Genomic DNA, 14,102 nt, shown 5'->3' on the forward strand with positions numbered 1-14,102 from the left:
ATACTGCACCATTGACTTAAGAGCAGGTTTCAGTTGATCAATGGCTCAGTCTATTTCAGTTCCTCAAAACAGCAACGCTCCAACAATGCGCCTGAACACACACTCGTTCTCAGACCAGCAGCCCATGGGCGCACAAATGGCACAAATGCATTTGCTATTTAAACAAGAGAAAATGAAAACTGCGTTGGGCTGAAACTAGCAAAACACACTTGCGTCGCGCCTGATAGGGACGCGCCTGATGTTAGTGAACACCTGCAGGGGATTGTAATTTTAATGGTAAAGACTGAAAAATGTAATTGGTTAATGGAAAGTTCCTTTAGTCTATGCAATAGAACTAATAAGACATTTTCACAGTAAAACACTGTTAAATATAAAGTTTTTGGAAGTGACAAACAACAAGTCACCATATAATTTGCGGTGAAAAGCCTTAAATTGGCATTCCCAAAATTCTCTGTATGACAATTCACATTTGATGGGTCTTCACTGAAATATCTCAGTTTCTTCTTAGTTTTTTCTTATCAGTTATGTTACATCTTATGTTGTTAGATGAATGTTTATTGCATTATTTTAGTGCCATGTGTGTTACCATGATGGTGTTTTGGGTTTAACACTGTCTTCTATATATCAGTATTTCCCTCAGCTTGGAGAAAAGCCACTTGTGATGAACTTTACTGTAAATTTAAGCTAAATCTGTAAAACTTAAAATGTTGCTACTGTTTTTTACAGTTAAGTTGTGGTAATCACAGCTGCCATTTTTTTCTTACTTTACATTATCAAAAGTAAGTACCTTACATTTACTTTTCTTACTCAACATTTGCATTCTGAATTTTCATTGAATTGATATTGGGGATATATAGGAATATTTCCTTCTGTAAATGCAAATTCTAGTTCTATTAGTTAATCTGGTTTTATATTGAAGCTGAATCAGTAAATACACTGATATTTTCAGAACTGTGCAATAATTAGCCATTTTCTTTCTCACTTTGATAACATTTGCATAATATGTGCATATCAAATTGTGATTTAGAATATTGGGGATATATAGAAATATTTCCTTCTGGAAATGCACATTTTTAGTTCTATTAGTTAATCTGGTTTTATATTGAAGCTAAACCTCTAAATACACTGATATTTTCAGAACTGTGCAATAATCAGTGTTGCAGCTGATCTAAAGTGGCAGAGCGACCAGGAGGACTCTGAACTCCAGGTTTTTATCTGATTGGACCAGATGTTACAATTCTGTACCTGTCTAGTTTTTCTTCCCTCTTTTCTCTCCACAGCAGCAGGCGATTCATAAGGGAATCCCGTTTGCTATGCTGCAAGAAAACTCGGTTACACTTTATTTTAAGGTGTCATTGTTACAATGTAATTATACATTTAATTACTGAGTAATATTAATTAACAACATGTACTTACTATAGGGTTAGGGTAGGATTAGAGTTTGGTTGAGGGTTAGTTGCATGTAATTATGCATCATTTACTGTTATTGCTATGGAAAGTACATGTAACATATGTAACAAGGACACTGTAAAATAAAGTGTTACTGAAAACTCTTTGCTCCGGTACCTTATTGACTCCATCTGCCATGGCCTGCAGGGTGAGCTCGCGAGGACCGTCCACAGTTTTGCCATCATCGGTGGGACCCCAGCTGGCACTGTAGATGTCAATGACCTGTGGCATGTGGCTGATGGAAGACGCCTCAATAATGTCCGTCATGAAGGGCTGGTCCAGCATACGAATGCCTGCAAAAAATGGCAAGACTGAGAACAAGGGAACAACAGGAAAACCCTTGATGCCGCTCTATTCATCAGGATCTGCAGTGATAACTGGATGGGTGAGAGGCATGGGCGTCAGTTTGGTTTGAGAAGTGCTGGGTACAATGACACATTCATTTTTTTTCTCTTTCGCGCAGGTCATGTTTTGAAAGACGATGTCCTGTAGCTTACTAATGTAAGTAAAAATGTATACAAAAATGTGATGATGTCCTTAAGCCTTAAGGTTTCAAAAAGCATTAGACATATGACCCACTATTCTGCTTCATAAGGCCATCCTTAAAAATATTTTGGTTTGCCGTAACAGCCAAAAAAAGAAAAGAAAAAAAGGTTGGTAGGTCGGTCTATATTTTTTTGTTGAAGTTGACGATGCTGACTCGCGATCTTCGCAGTAGTGAACGCGCCAGAGAGAAATGCACATTTCATTACATAAGCAGAGAGCAGTCTGTTTTCTTTCGTTTTGAATTGTTTTATTTAAAAGTGTACATTTCATGCTTTCTATATGTCTCAGGTCTGTGAGGCAAGTAGCTTATACGCGGAGTTTTGGTTCATTTAAGAGACCAGCTCCAGTTCACGCGCCGGCGCCTCCGTGTCCTGATTATATTGGCTGCTTTTTAGCCTATTAAATCCAGGAAATTGTTTGATGAAACATTGATTACAATTAAGATACAATTAATACAAAACGAAACGAACTTAATGAAGTGGTCAAAATCATGTCTACCCACTCCATTTGTCTCCCAATATTTTCGGGATCATCTTATCTTATTCATCCTTTTCACTTTTCATATAATCAACATGAATTTATTTTTTTAAATATAATTTTATTTAAACATGAATATGAAACTAAATCGTTTTTTAATGACTGGGCTACAACACATAGGCCTATTAGCCTATAGCCTACAGAGAAATTTAATGTCGGTTCGTATTGCCGGTGAGCATGTGAGATACGATTTTCGATCAATCATCGAATATTATTTTGCTTGATATGCCAATTCTTAATATTTGGTGTTTTAAATGCCTGTTTGAGATCTCTGTGAAAGTTTTAATTGTAGCCTAGTGCTGCTATTCAGAGCGGTCACGTCCGTAACATTGTTTCTTCCTCATAAATGCGAACACGAAAAATAAAATAAAATGAATAGCCTATATTATGCCTATATTATGTATATTATGTTTGCGCAGTGTAATTCATAGAATTACTTAAAACATATTTTTCGTGGATCTGAGTGTCGCGATTTCGGTTTCATTTCGCATACAACTATAATCATAGATGACGCCATGGGTTTTTATTTAAAAGAAAGAGCGTTGCCTACGTTTGTATGTAGGCTTATTTATATTCACAATACTATTGCATTTGTATTATTTGTTTGAAGAGTAAAAAAAAAAAATCGGTCGGTCTTAACGCAAGTTTACAACCGGCAAGTCGGTCGGACTAAAAAAAATGTAATTGGGTCGGTCCTAAATCGACAGGGTCGGTCCGGTTACGGCAAACAAGAATATTTTTAAGGATGGCCTAACTAGCCTACCATGTTGACAATATGACATGACGTGGTTTAATGTACAATGCCTACCAAATTCATTTCTCATATTGCTCCTCATAACCACTGAAAACTGTCAAAAAATCGAACCTAAAGTCCAGTTATTATGGACATTATCTGACATCAGATTTACAGCAGGGCAGCGGAGCGGCGGTGGGTTGACTCCCCACGGTTCTCATGGGCTTTATATATAAGTCCTAACGTGAAAAAGCTTTACGTGGTTTAATGTACCTAAACAACAATCACCAAATTTCTCTCTCATATTGCTCCTCATAACCACTGAAAACTGTCCAAAAAAAACACGCCTATGGTGAGAGGGTGTGAGATTCACTGGTGACATATGGAAGAAGAAGCAGAAGATAATAGCTTTGGTACTGCATCAAGCACTTCACAAGTTTTAACCTTAACTTTGCTTCTCTCTCTCTCTCTTCTGACAAACTTGCAGAAAAGAAGAAAATAAACGTCCCTGCTGGTCTAGCTGGTGAAACAGCATGCAATGCTTCGCTCCTGCAGCAAGTAAAGGCCTTCATATGCTCACAGCAAAGGTCTTTTCATTCTTTACTTAGGGTTAATAAGAAGTTTGAAAGCTGTTTGCGAAGCATTAATTCCGAAGCATTATTCTCCCGGAGTCTTGCTAGTTAACTCTTTTTCCGCTTTCCTTGTTTTCACTGTTATACAGTAGGGGGCGCTATTACACACCTACTGAAAGAGTACAGAATCTCCTGATCAAAACACAGGGGAAGAAAAAGCAGAAACAAGCGATACCATATGTAATCATGTGCATATGTAAATTATAACACGATCATCAACATTAAACAGCTTATGGGACTGTGAAGCTTTGAGGGTGTTGATGAACTTGATCTACTCCATCTGTGTTTGATCATCGTTCTGAATCCCATCCGGATGTAGTCTTTCACACAAACACGATTTTCTCAGCTTTTTGCTCAAAATGTTGCTTTTTTTTACGAAACTTACCCACATTCAAGTGTTGATAAAAAAAGAATGCATGAAGCTAGAATAAAACGGGTTTTTGTTTAAAAACAGAGGCTCTGCTCTTTATTTTGATATATTGCATATTCTGATATTTATACAACAAAATATTCTGGGGGTCATAAAAAAGCTGGCGGTGGCTGGCGGGGAAAGAGTTAAACAGTCTGAAGGGGACTGTGATGGAGGCCAACGATGCAACTTCTGCAATGATCTTCAACAGGCAACATGAGCAGCGCTAACTCAAGTTCATTACAGTACGTTTAAATATGCAACAATCTCTGTCTTTTCATATATATATGCACAGGTTTAAGCCTGAAGCTCTGTATGAATACACTCTAAAAATACCACTGCTGTGTATCATAAGACATCAAACATGTGAGACCTTTAATATTGACCTCTTCCTGAAGGTGATTATAAAACATTGCAAGAGCTGAAGTGGTGAGACTACAGACGCTCAGTGTGTGTGCCCTTTGTAAGGGACAAAAGCTAAACACAAGATATTCACTGGCAATTAGTTACTCTCCTTTACTTTTGTGGCCTTTTGAAAAGAAAAAAAAAATCAATGTGCTGCAGTGCGTAAATGATGTTTTTATTGATGCTGATGTTTGTGTGCTGGATATTGTGGAAGAGGGGAAGGGTAGAAGTTATCAATATGATAAAGATGATTTTCTGAAACAAACGGATCATTCATCATAGTCATTCAAAGTCATTCATTATATTTATCGACTACACAGAACAAACCTGATAAGGAAAAAAATGCATGGAAATGATTTTAATTAAAACATTGTCTTGAATCTTGATAGTATCCAAACACATTAAGACGAATATGGTTTCTGAATTTAATTGGCTTCTTGATTGTAATTTGAAACATGCATTTTCTGTAAAGCTGTTCTGAAACTTTTTTTTACTTATTATGAAAAGCTCTATACAAATAAATGTGAATTCAATTGAATTGAATTGCATATTGAATGTGTATATTTGTATGCACCATGTGCTATGGAATGAATGTTCTTGGTACTTTAGTAGGGGTGAGACGAGACACGAGATTGGGTTCATGAGAGCGAGACGAGACAACAAAAATTCATGACTGGAACAATAGTCTGCAGGTGCATTTTGTTTTATCAATCATCTTGTAATTAATGTAATTTCCGTTCTTAATGAGTATGAATTTTCATATGCATTGCAATATACAAGCACTGTAAAAGGTTTTGCCACAAACTCAACTGACTGACTTCTCTCCTGTATGATTTCACAAGTGTCTCTTCAGACCTTACTGTACATGAATTATGAGCTTCCAGAACTTCTGATTGAGACTGTGTATGACCTAATTAAACTCCTTTCCACAAATTGAAAATAGATTTTTTTTTTTTTTTTTTTAGTGTTATTAAGTGCAAACAAAAAGTGCAACCATAATCAAAGAACTCTCTCAATATTTAAAGTGCAAACAGAGACCAGAGTCAAGAGGTGGTTACAACTACACAGCCCAGCTTAAAGGGGTCATATAATGGTACATGCACTTTTACAAGTTGATTGTACTTAAATGTGTGTTGGCAGTGCCTGTACACAACCATCATAAAATGATACAAATCCATCCAGTGTGTTTTTTTTTTTTATCTTCTTATATGTTTTCCCCCATCTCAAATCAAGCCATTCGATTTTGTGACGTCACAAAATCGACGCCCCACCCACGATTGTTGATTGACAGCAGCGTTTCAACACAGACCCGCCCTCGCTCGTGAGCGAGCTGTCAATCATAGTCCGTGCGTCATTGTTGATACGCTGGAGCACTGTCTATGAGCAGAATGGCGTCTAAGCGAGTGTGGTGTTCTGTTCTTGGGTGTAATAACGAACACAGCATCATTTTGATGTTCCTAAATCCGAACCGCTAAAGACGCAGTGGCTGAGTTTTGTTTTCGAAGGGAATATTCCCCACGATCAACATCAATGCTTTCATGTTTGCGCGAATCATTTCACACACCAGACTGCTTTACAAACAAGGGTCAGTATAAAGCTGGTTTTGCTAAGAAGCTGCTCCTGAAAAAAGGATCGGTACCAACTATTCATGTTCCTGCTGCACCTCCAGAAGAAGAAGTGAGTGTAACGTTTTATTAACCTTTATATTAATATTTATATTAATTTTTGCAAATCGCTTGCTGCACGCATCACGATGAATGTGCTGACAAACTGCTGGGAGCTCCTCAGTGGTGAAACTCCTCCTCCTTCAATCAGTGGAGAACCAGGTGGAACAAATCTGAGGCAATCTGAGCGTGCCAGTACCTGGCTCTGTTGTTGTCTTTAGACCACAGTGAAAGGAGCATTTATAGCACCACTAGACCAAGGAAATTTCATCTTTGTCATCAAGGTGACTGTGCAAAACCAAGCCCTCCACAAAACAGTGAAGGACAGCCGGTGAGCGCCATATTGGCCATGTTTGGCTAGACTGACTTAAGCAGTGCAGTGCAAATGATACTCTGGAAAACACAGACTCTTAACTCTTGTTGACTTTGTTGGGACTTTTACTTTGATGTTTGTAACTTCAAATGTTGTTTGGTTTTATCAAACAAGTGGGGTATAAAGGAAAAGTAAGAAAAGCCAAATTCATTGTTTGACAAAGAATGTGTTTGAAATGGTTAAAAGTAATTTAAACTTTGTAGAAATCTTCATAAACCAAGTTCTTAATTTAGTAAAAAATGTATACTCTAAAGATCTTTGGCTAAAAATATAATGAGATCTATTAATTAACCTAAATATTTTGAAGGTAAAGTTATTTGGCTAAGATACTTGGTTAAAAGATAAGAAAATATACATTTTGAAAATTAAAATACCAACTGATTTGTTTTGGTAAAGCATATCTAGTTGTGTGGCTACAATGATACCTTAGAATAATTCTTTATTATGAAAATACTGCTTAAAACTACTGATTAGAATAAAAATGGAAACCTTGTAATAGCAGTAATGTGTTTATCTGAGGTGAATGTGAATAATTTTGTTTGGCTGTCAACTCAAATAATAATCTTGTATTTGTCATCTCTCTTTTGAGGTTTTTCACCTGTTTAGTGCCAACCAAAGCATGGTAAATAAAAGACAAACAACTGATTCCATGGCTGTTTATTGAGTGAAATCCAGTTATAATCTTCATGTGGAGGCACTGTCCTTTTCAAGTGGGGAATTGCACAAAAAAAATAGATCACAACTTGACAGTGAAAAACCGCTGCTGAAGACTGGAGAAGGACCAGAAAAGTGACCACACGTGTCCATAGAGACAAATAAAGACTGTTCCCGCCCTGCTGCTGTGATTGAAATGGCTGATTCATTACTGTTGGAGCAGCTAAAGACCGCAAGGACATCAGTGAAGCGTCAGTTTTCCCGTCTGGCCAATAATGTGCTACGAATGCATACAATGATGTCAGAAGAGGAGCTCAGAGACATTTTTAAGAAGCTCACTGCAGAAGCTGGCAAAGTCCTGGAAGCCAACGATGATGTAGAGGGGCAATGTATTGAAGAAAACTCTGATGCAGAGGAGTTGAGCGAGCAGCAAAAGTCTGACTTGGTCAAAACAGCCAATGAGTGTGAGAGAAAACTGCAAGAGCTAAAGGACCTCATACAAAAGACATTGTGGGCCAATTTCGGGGAATATGAACTGACACAAGCAATTACAACAGCAGAGTCGCAAGCAGAAAACGTGGGAGTTGTGGACCCAAGTAAAAACCCAGATGCATATCTCTTCATGATCGGACAACTAGAGAAACTTGTGAAGGCTGCGAAAGAGGTGCATAAACATTGGAAGTGCTGGGCCCCCCCAGCAGAGCAACAACAGTTCCAGAGTCGTATCAAAGGCCTTGAAACTATCCTGCCAAAACTCACAATAAGACAAGCAGACTTTACAGGGGCACACGTCAGAGAAGAAACCAGCAGATTGAGTACTACTTCAATCAGTTGTGTGGCCACACCAGCAATTAAATTAAAGCCAGCTGCCCTCCCAAAGTTTTCTGGCATCCGCCGAGAGTTTCACCGGTGGAAAAAAGATTGGGAAGCTCTCCAGATGCAGGGAGAACCTACTGGATCCAAAGAGGTTAAAAAGTTCCAACTTCTCGACAGTGTGGATGAGAAGACAATACGAGACCTCCGCCTTACAACTTACACAACTGCTGAGGAGGTTTTCCGGGTCTTGGAGAACCGCTTTGGAAATAAGACAACTATAGCCCTTGAGATAGTAGAAGAGCTCCAAAGACTCCAAGCAGTTAAAGGTAACCAGCCTAGGAGGATTGTTGAGCTCATCCAATCTGTAGAAAAAGCCCTAGTCGATCTGAACGAGCTTGGCAAGACCGGTGCTATAAAGAACCCTCTTGTAACAAAAACAATAGAGAGTAAACTTCCTGATGGCCTGAAGAAGGAATGGCTTCTTCATGTAGCTGGCAAAGGTGATGAAGCTGAAGAAGACAAGCGATTTGACTACCTCCTCAAATTTCTTCAAGGTCAAGAAGCCATCTATGAGAAGCTGGACCAACTGAGAGAGGAGGAACCAAAACCAAAATCTGAACCTCGGCAAGCTCGAACCAGAACCTCCACCCAACTAAGCAACCAGGCTCAAGGATGTGTGGTCTGCGGAGACGGCAAGCATAAGAAAAGGCTGTACTTCTGCCAAAAGTTTCGCACGCTTAAGCTGTCAGAGAAAAGAGATGCTGTCAGGAAGCTGGGAGCCTGCAAAAAATGCCTGGAGATTCACAATGAAGGTGACTACTGTAAATCAGAGTTCCTGTGCAGGAGGCCAGACTGCATAGAACAGCGTGCTGCAGAACACCACTATTACCTTTGCCCGAGAGCTGATACGTCCAAAGGGAATGTCGTCCAGAGGTCCAACAATAACAGCAAAGTGGGAGGTGACACAAGAGAGCGTTACACCCAAGCCCAAGAAGAGTTCATTAAAAGTCTTTCACCTGAACTTGCAGAGAAGTGTCGCAATGCCTTTTGCAACACTATAGCTAGAACCTCTCTTGTGTCCAACCAACCCAGCCTTCTAGCAGAGAATGGAATAGTGGAGTGGCCAGTCATCATGATGCTCTTAGAGGTCACGGCCAATGCAGGACAAAAAGTTGGGACTTTGATCGACCTGGCATCGGATACAAACTATATAACTCATGATGCAGCTGATCGTTTGAACCTTAGAAGTGAAGCCATAACCCTTGTTGTCCACGGTGTGGGAGGAATGAAAGTTCAAGTTACCACAAAACGGTACCTCCTAAAGATCCGGGTCCGCACAGAGCAAGGCAACTTCAGATCCCACCAACTCCTCTGTTATGGTTTGGACAGCATTGCAGATATCCACAAACATGTGACGGCCAAAAGACTCCAAAAGTTCTTTCCAGATGTCCCTCAAGATGAACTTGTGAGACCAAGACAGATACAGCTTTTGATAAGCCATAAGGAAGGGCGACTGGTCCCACAGAAAATACGCACCGTTGGGGACCTTGTACTATGGGATGGGCCATTGGGAAAGACAATTGCAGGGACACACCCTGGTCTGTTTGAAGAGGCTACAGTTACAGCACACCAGTCCAGAGTGCACTTCGCCAGGTCCATGAGAACAGCAGCATTGATGTATGAAGAACATATTTGCACCAAACCTACCATCAAGTCTTCTTGTTCTGCTGTTACCACTCGGGATTTTATTGAGTGGTGGAGATGGGATAGCATTGGCGCCCCCTGCACCCCAAAATGTGGAGGATGTTGCTGCGGCAGTTGTCAACCTGGTGGCAAAGAAATGACTCTGGCTGAAGAAAGGGAGCTGGAAGTTGTAAAGGGTGGCCTGACTTATGTTGGTGCTGATGACCACAGTGATAGTCCACACTGGCATGCAAGATATCCATGGCTCATGGACCCATCTACATTGCCAAACAACAGAAAAGCAGTGGAGGCAACCTTCCTTAGAACAGAGAGACAGCTCGCCAAAGAACCACAGTGGAAAAAAGCCTATAGTGCTCAAGTCCACGAAATGGTTGACCGCCGGGCTGCAAAAAAGCTGACCAAAGAGGATCTAACCAACTGGAATGGACCTGTCTGGTATATTAGTCATCTTATCGCACCCAACCCCCACTCTGTTACAACTCCGGTAAGACTTGTCTGGAACAGCAGTCAGAAGTACAAAGGCCAAAGTCTCAATGACCTTCTGATGAAAGGCCCTGACGTTCTCAACTCGATCCGAGCTGTCCTCCTCAAGTTCCGCCAATGCTCCTTCGCCGCTCTAGGAGACATTAGAAAAATGTACAATTCTGTGTGGCTCGAGGAGAGGGAAGTCCATCTACACCGGTTCTTGTGGCGTGATTCAGAGGGCGATGAGCTAGAACAATACGCCATAACCAGAGTGAATATCGGGGACAAGCCAGCAGGTTGCATAGCACAACTTGCCATGAGGGAGACGGCTAACCTGCCTCAATTCAGCCACCTCACAGATGAATGCCAAGTATTACATGAGCACAGCTACGTCGATGACATCTTGACATCCCACAACTGCCGTGAAAGACTTAAAGTCATCACAAAGAATGTGGAGCTGATTCTAAAAGCAGGAGGGTTTGCACTGAAGCCTTGGGTCTTCTCAGGCCAAGGTAAAGGAGAAAGAGAAAAGGCATCACCAAATATTGTTGTCCTGCCGAACCAGCTTAAGGAGGAAGACAACAAGGCGCTCGGTCTCGGCTACATTGTGGATGAAGACATGTTGCATGTCATGGTAAGGGTCAACTTCTCCAGGCGGAAGAAAAAGATGAGACTTGGGCAAGACTTGCTGCTAGAAGAAGTACGAGCACAGACACCAGACCCGCTGACAAGACGTGAACTGCTGAGTCAAGTTGCTGGTTTGTACGACCCAGTTGGCCTGACAACGCCATCAAAGCAAAAAGGGGCTATCTTGGTCCGAAGGGCATTCCAAGAGGCAAAACCAAAATGCAGCATGGTCAAGGACACATGGGACCTTCCTCTGTCGGATGAGCTCCGCAAGTCTCGTGGGAAGACTTCCTGCTGGTGCAGCTGTCATAAACTTGGTGGATGAGAGGCGCTTTAGTAGCCTAAAGTGTCTAATCAAGACTGTTGCTTTCATCTGGAGAGCCGCTAAAAAGTTTATATCTGCAACAAAGTCCATCGAGACCCCAAAGTGGGAGGCGATTCCCACAAAAGGAGTTATCACCGCCACAGAACGTCAAGAGGCAATAAGAGACATCTATCTTGCTGCTCAAGAAGGGGTGACGTTCCCAGCTACCACTACGGACCGCTTGGTTGTGTACAGAGAGCCAGAATCTGGGTTACTAGTCTGCGGTGGGAGAATCCATGGCTTCAGGGAGGATGGCGCTGCAGTTCCCCTTCTGCCTTTCAATGCATGGGTCTCTACTTTATTGGCACGGGAGGCGCATGATGAGGGTCATGAAGGTGTGGCTGCAACCCTGCTGAAAATGAGGAGGAAAGCCTGGGTCATCCAAGGGAGGAAAATTGCCCAAAAAGTAGTGGAGAACTGCCTTTTCTGCAAAAACTCAAGAGCAAGAAGGTGCAAACAGGTAATGGCTGACCTACCTCCTGAAAGAGCCACACCTGCAGCTCCGTTCGAGTTCACTACAGTCGACCTCTTCGGACCGTACCTTGTCAAAGATGACATCAAGAAACGGGTCTCAATGAAAGTGTGGGGTGTCGTCTTCAGCTGTATGGCCAGCAGGGCAATTCATGCAGACCTGGTCAACACAATGTCGACAGAGAGCTTCTTGATGGCTTACCAACGCTTTACTGCAATTAGAGGGCACCCAAGAAAGATCTGGTCCGACCCGGGGACAAACTTCATCGGCGCCAAACCTGTCCTAAGAGAGCTGTACCAGTTCCTGGATTCTCAGAATAGAACTTCAATAGAAGAGATGTCGGCTCAAAAAGGTACCAAATGGGAGTGGACAATTCACCCTGCTGACTCACCTCACCGCAATGGGGCTGCTGAAGCCGCTGTCCGCATTCTCAAGAAGGCACTACAGAGCCTGGGTAACAACACTGGCCTCAGCTATAGCGAGTTTCAGACAACACTACAACTTGCTGCAAACCTTGCCAACGAATGCCCAATAGATGCCAGGGTGCAGAGCCATGAAGAAAGCGTGCAGTATGTGTCACCCAACACACTTCTCCTGGGCCGAGCCTCTCCAAGCGGTGAGATCAAAACATTTGACTTTGCAAACTACCCTTACAAGAGACTCAGAGAGATGCAGAACCAGGTCAACAAGTTCTGGAGGTCTTGGAGCCAGCTTGCCGGCCCAAACTTATTTCTGAGAAGTAAATGGCACACTTCGCATCGCAACGTTGCTGTCGGAGATATTGTCTGGTTGTGCGACCAAAATGCAGTGAGGGGCCAATTCAAGCTAGGACGGGTGGTGAGCGTCAATCCAGATGCTAAGGGCATTGTTCGAGACGTGAACGTCAAAGTGGTCCAAAGCTCCTGCCTTCCTGTCACAAAACCCGCACTAAACCGGCCATCGGCCAAAGTCCTGAAAGACGCTACCCAAACCACGGTCCTGCACAGAGATGTTCGACGCCTGGTTGTCTTGCTACCAGTTGAGGACCAAACTCGGAGCTGACCGGCAGTAAGCAGGTGCTGATTTACGATCTTTCCATCGGTTCCCGTGGGAAGATCGAGTGGGAGGTGTGCTGACAAACTGCTGGGAGCTCCTCAGTGGTGAAACTCCTCCTCCTTCAATCAGTGGAGAACCAGGTGGAACAAATCTGAGGCAATCTGAGCGTGCCAGTACCTGGCTCTGTTGTTGTCTTTAGACCACAGTGAAAGGAGCATTTATAGCACCACTAGACCAAGGAAATTTCATCTTTGTCATCAAGGTGACTGTGCAAAACCAAGCCCTCCACAAAACAGTGAAGGACAGCCGGTAAGCGCCATATTGGCCATGTTTGGCTAGACTGACTTAAGCAGTGCAGTGCAAATGATACTCTGGAAAACACAGACTCTTAACTCTTGTTGACTTTGTTGGGACTTTTACTTTGATGTTTGTAACTTCAAATGTTGTTTGGTTTTATCAAACAAGTGGGGTATAAAGGAAAAGTAAGAAAAGCCAAATTCATTGTTTGACAAAGAATGTGTTTGAAATGGTTAAAAGTAATTTAAACTTTGTAGAAATCTTCATAAACCAAGTTTACATTTTACATTTAGCTGACGCTTTTATCCAAAGCGACTTACAATTGCTATATATGTCAGAGGTCGCACGCCTCTGGAGCAACTAGGGGTTAAGTGTCTTGCTCAGGGACACATTGGTGTCTCACAGTGGATTCGAACCCGGGTCTCTCACACCAAAGGCATGTGTCTTATCCATTGCGCCACACCACCCTTATAAGTTCTTAATTTAGTAAAAAATGTATACTCTAAAGATCTTTGGCTAAAAATATAATGAGATCTATTAATTAACCTAAATATTTTGAAGGTAAAGTTATTTGGCTAAGATACTTGGTTAAAAGATAAGAAAATATACATTTTGAAAATTAAAATACCAACTGATTTGTTTTGGTAAAGCATATCTAGTTGTGTGGCTACAATGATACCTTAGAATAATTCTTTATTATGAAAATACTGCTTAAAACTACTGATTAGAATAAAAATGGAAACCTTGTAATAGCAGTAATGTGTTTATCTGAGGTGAATGTGAATAATTTTGTTTGGCTGTCAACTCAAATAATAATCTTGTATTTGTCATCTCTCTTTTGAGGTTTTTCACCTGTTTAGTGCCAACCAAAGCATGGTAAATAAAAGACAAACAACTGATTCCATGGCTGTTTATTGAGT

General features: G+C 41.5%; 1 protein-coding gene across 1 annotated transcript in view; it reads right to left on the bottom strand.

Moving 5' to 3' along the window:
• pcsk2 (proprotein convertase subtilisin/kexin type 2) overlaps nt 1-14,102 on the bottom strand; it is a 70,532-nt gene that overhangs the window by 26,050 nt on the left and 30,380 nt on the right. Inside the window, exon 8 of the mRNA XM_084392025.1 lies at nt 1,567-1,742. Coding sequence (XP_084248151.1) covers nt 1,567-1,742 — 176 coding nt within the window. The remainder of the gene's footprint in view (nt 1-1,566; nt 1,743-14,102) is intronic.

The sequence above is a fragment of the Rutilus rutilus genome (genome assembly GCF_951802725.1).
Source record: "Rutilus rutilus genome assembly, chromosome: 20".
Taxonomy (NCBI): domain Eukaryota; kingdom Metazoa; phylum Chordata; class Actinopteri; order Cypriniformes; family Leuciscidae; genus Rutilus; species Rutilus rutilus.